The sequence below is a fragment of the Octodon degus genome, unplaced genomic scaffold (genome assembly GCF_000260255.1).
Source record: "Octodon degus isolate 3935 unplaced genomic scaffold, OctDeg1.0 scaffold00276, whole genome shotgun sequence".
Taxonomy (NCBI): domain Eukaryota; kingdom Metazoa; phylum Chordata; class Mammalia; order Rodentia; family Octodontidae; genus Octodon; species Octodon degus.
The window spans coordinates 1469915-1474047 of record NW_004524852.1 but is presented as its reverse complement, the minus strand read 5'-3'; the positions used below and the strand labels follow the sequence as shown (position 1 = coordinate 1474047).

At 49.9% G+C, this 4133-nt stretch overlaps 1 protein-coding gene across 5 annotated transcripts in view; it reads right to left on the bottom strand.

Annotated features, from left to right (window-relative positions):
* Rem2 (RRAD and GEM like GTPase 2) overlaps positions 1-4061 on the bottom strand; it is a 7651-nt gene extending 3590 nt beyond the window's left edge. For 3 of the 5 annotated variants that reach the window (XM_004646648.2, XM_023706945.1, XM_023706948.1), the window contains exon 1: positions 550-723. In XM_004646648.2, the coding sequence (XP_004646705.1) occupies positions 550-652 (103 nt within the window). In that variant the 5' untranslated portion in view covers positions 653-723. Of the gene's footprint in view, positions 1-310; positions 494-549; positions 724-4003 lie in introns of those variants that run through there. The other 2 variants (XM_023706947.1, XM_023706949.1) reach the window with 2 other exon arrangements.
* Positions 4062-4133: the final 72 nt, after the last annotated feature.

Here is a 4133-nt window from a genome sequence, read left to right as displayed (position 1 = left end):
GAGAGAGAGAGAGAGAGAGAGAGAGAGAGAGAGAGAGAGAGAGAGAAAGAGAGAGCCAGGCGAAGGGTGACAATGCATGGTCAGGGTAACCAGAGGAGGAACAACAGACACAACAAAGGGGGGGGGGAGAGGCTGGAAATAGCCCAGGATCAATATTTGGCCAGCAGCCAGGGCCTCCAAGGAGCCAGAAAAAGCCCTTACAACAGGTCCCTGGGGTAGCCCCCCACTTGTGATTCCCGGGCTTGTGGGCTACCCCTTCCTTCCCCCGCTTCCCTTCTGTCTATCCCAGCCTGTTATGAATGAGGCTGACCTAGGGGCTCCGTAGCAGTTTCCCAAGCAAAGCCCTGGGAGTGATGGGGGAGGGAGCATTTGGGCAGCTCTTCTGCCCTCCACCACAGCCCCAGCCCCAGTGCGAGGAAGCAGGTCTTCTCTACTTCCTGACGGGCTTTTCCTCTTTTGCTGACTGAACCCCTCGTTCTGACCTTCCTACCAAAGCTTCAGCTCTTACTTTCCTGGTTTCAGCCAGAACCTGCTCAGGTTAGCTCTCACCTGGTGTGGGTGTCCCTGGTGGGGAGACCTGGTGGCTGCCGGAGGGACAAAGTGCTGTGGTTTCTGTGTCCGTGTCCATGTCGGTGTCGGGGTCTGTGTGCATCTGTGTGCGTGTGTGAGTGCAGCCCAGCAGCTCACAGCACCCGCTCCCACACTCGGCAGCACTGTCAGCTTTTCCCTTTAAATATCACCCCCTCCACTCCCTCCCCCCTAGACACCTGGGGGAAATGTCCCGCCCCCTGATGAGGTCACATATGCTAATGAGCAGTGATGTCAGCGGGATTCCCTCCTTCGGGCCCCCCTCCCTTTTCTTTGTATCTCTTCCCTCTGGGAGCACACTCATTGCGGAGTCTGGCTAAGGTAGGACAGAACAAAGTCAGTGTGGTGGAAGAGATTGGTGTTCAGAGCAAGATGTGGGGGGCTCAGTGAGTAAAGCAGCTAAGGGTGCCAATAGGCACCGTCCTGGGGAGGGCAGAGCCTTTTACCTAGGGAGCCAGAATTATGCCTCATTTGTCTCTGCTTCCAACCCTCATCCTAGCCCACCCCAGAGTGGGTGCTTAGTGGCTAAAAAGAGGGTGCGGGCACAAAGACTAAAAGCTGATCTGAAAGACAAAGAATAGGCTGAGAGCTGCAGGGGCAGTGGGACAACCACCCTGCCACACTTCCATCCTGCCCCTGGGCCAAGAGCCACAAAAATACCAATTACTCAAACCTGGCCCTAGGCAAGTGGGGGCTCTAAGGAAGCTGCTTTGTTTGCCACTTAGGACCTGGAAGGTCCAAACCTCTGTGAGGACACCTTCACCTCTGTCTGCCAGGCCCACACAGCCAGTGTTAGAGCAGGTGAAATGGGAGAAGTGAGGCTGGCTTACAGTGAGATGTCTGGTAGGCAGCCCCTTACTGCCCCTTTTCTGCCCAGTTCCCTTTGTCTTCAGATTCCCACCTTTTTTCATGTTCACAGTATTTGGGATTGAATCCAGAGCCTTCATACTGAGTTGGATTTCCAGGCCCCTTTTTAAAATTTGAGTCAGGTTCTTACTAAATTGCTGAGTTGCCCAGGCTTGGCTCAAACTTGTGAGCCTCTGGCCTCAGCCACCCAGAGTAGTGGGATTACAGGTGTGGGCCACCACATCCAGCTGGGGGTGCCGCTCTTGCTTTCCTCCTCCTAGACACCCTCAAGTACCTAACACACACCGATTTCTCCTTTTCCCTTTACCCTGCTTTGCCAGGTGTTGTGTGAGGCCTTTTTCTGCATTATTTCCTTGGCTGCCTGTAAGGCTCAGGTAGGTGGATGCCCTGTTCCTAAAGTGATCCTGTGGAGGTCACCAGAATTCCCACCCATGGGCTGGCCAGATAGCTCAGTGGACTAAAGCACCTGCTTAGGCAGAGCGCAGCTGCGGGGTTTGATCCTCCGGGTGCCATACTGTGCCAGCCCCGCCCCTGGGGTGTGTTAAGACAGCAATTGAGACTGGGTATGGTGTCACACCTGTAATCCCAGTGCTTGGGAGGCTGAGAACAGCAGAATTGCCATGAGTTCAATCTACGTAGTGAGACTCTGTAGACCCTATCCTAAATACATGGAAAAAAAATAAAGAATTCCCACCCAGACCCTTCCAAGGCCAGTTTGTTTTTCATTTCTACACTGTGCTACTTTTCTTACATATTGTCTTCTTTGGGGAACAGTCCATTTTGCTGTCTTGGTGGCTTGCCAGGTAGCTCAGTTGTTTTAACACCTGCTTGGGTAAGCCCAGCCAGGAGCAGGGGACCGCAGTTCGATCCCCAGCTCCACATGCCATACCAGACCCACCCTTAAGGCAGCCTGAGCCAGCCAAAAAAAAAAAAAAAACCATTTTGCTGTCCTCACTGGACTTTTCCAGTGGGAGAGGCAAATAGTAATCCTGGGAATAATGTACACTAGTACTTCACATTTTCTGGAGGTGGACTATAGTGAGAGCAGAAAGGACTCCTTAGTAGTTAACACACACACACACACACACACACACACACGTACTTGCTCATCAGATTCTTCAGTGCTTAATCACAGCCTACTTATTTTATAAAACAGAGCAAGCACAAATAAACAACTTAATGAACTCAACCTCAAACTTCTAGAAAAAGAGGAACAGGCAGGCTAAGCCAAAAGCTCAGTTTAGGGAGGCAATTATACAGCTCATTTTATTCACAATTTTAATGTGTCCATATGTGTTCCTGTAGTAATAGATCAGAGGCACATTTCGAGCAGCAAGTGATTTTTTTAGTCTAGTAACAAGGGAAGCAACCATTCCTCCTTTTTAATGGTAAAGATCTGATGAAAAACCTTGCACTAAGCATGTGCTCTACACTGAGCTAAAACCCCAACACCCCAACCCCAAAAGCACTTAAACAGTGTCTAAGATTGTAGTCTAAGGCAGCGGTGGCAAACCTATGGCCTATGTGCCGCAGCGGGCTGTTCACACTGAGCGCTCTAAAGGTTTGTTTTCACTGGTCTAAAGTTATTTAACATAAGGACACACAGCACCCCCCACAGTTACAGCTTCTCAAGACATTGCTTCAGAGAAGCTAGCAGTTTCTATGAATTATCCTCAGCTGTTTATAGAATTTTGTACATTTCAGATCTGCTGAAGATTAGTGTAAAATTATAGACTGATTTCCTCCTTGAAGGAGCTCTTTTCTGAAGTTTTATAGTGGTGTTAGGGATTAAGCTCAAGGCCTCGCACACGCTATGCAAGTGCCATACTGCTGAGCTGTATCTCCAGACCTTTTTATTTTGAGGCAGGCACTAAGTACCCCAGGCTGAACTCAAACTCACAGTCCTCTAGATTTAAGTCTCCAGAGAAGCTGAGAGCACAGGTATGAGACCCTGGCCTGGCGTAAGTTTTACACAGTACAGGTGCAAGCCCTGTGTACCTGGAAAACACCTGAGTAGCTCGATTCATTACTATACCAGGTAAGAATAATTCACAGCTGCAGACCCTAGCAATAGTTTTTTACTGCAATGTTTGCCTCCCTGGTTCAGCTCTAGGCCACAGGAGTAGGCTCCCCCCTCCTCAGGCTAGTAAGAGGGGGCTGGGAACAGTCTTTTGCTGACCAAGTGTCCTCAGGAATGGCAAGTCCTGTGGCACAATGGGATAAAGATATTTGGACCCAAATCAAGCCAGGTCTGCATCCTGAACCTAGGAAATGGAGTTGATAAGGCCTATAGCACACAGAGCTCTGTCATGATATTAACTACATATGAGAAAGGATCCAGCAGAGCAGGCACGCAGCTCTGGGGCTGTGGGGCTTCCACAGCTTCAGGTTGTATGGCTAGCAGTCTCTTCTCCTCCCAGCAGGGCCTGGAGCCCTGTAAAGGTTGATTTTGTGCTTTAAGGACTGTTATCTCAGACTCAAACCCACAGCTTGATCCTCATCTGCCGAGAACACCCTCCCTCACCAAGAGTCCTGACAGCTGCCCTACCTCCAAGACAGGCATCTTGAAGAGTGGTATTGCTGGGGAGATAGCTCAGCAGCATAAGTGTCTGTCTGGCAAGCGCAAGGTCCTGAGTTTGATTCTCAGTAACCTCAAAAAAAAAAAAAAAAAAAAAAAA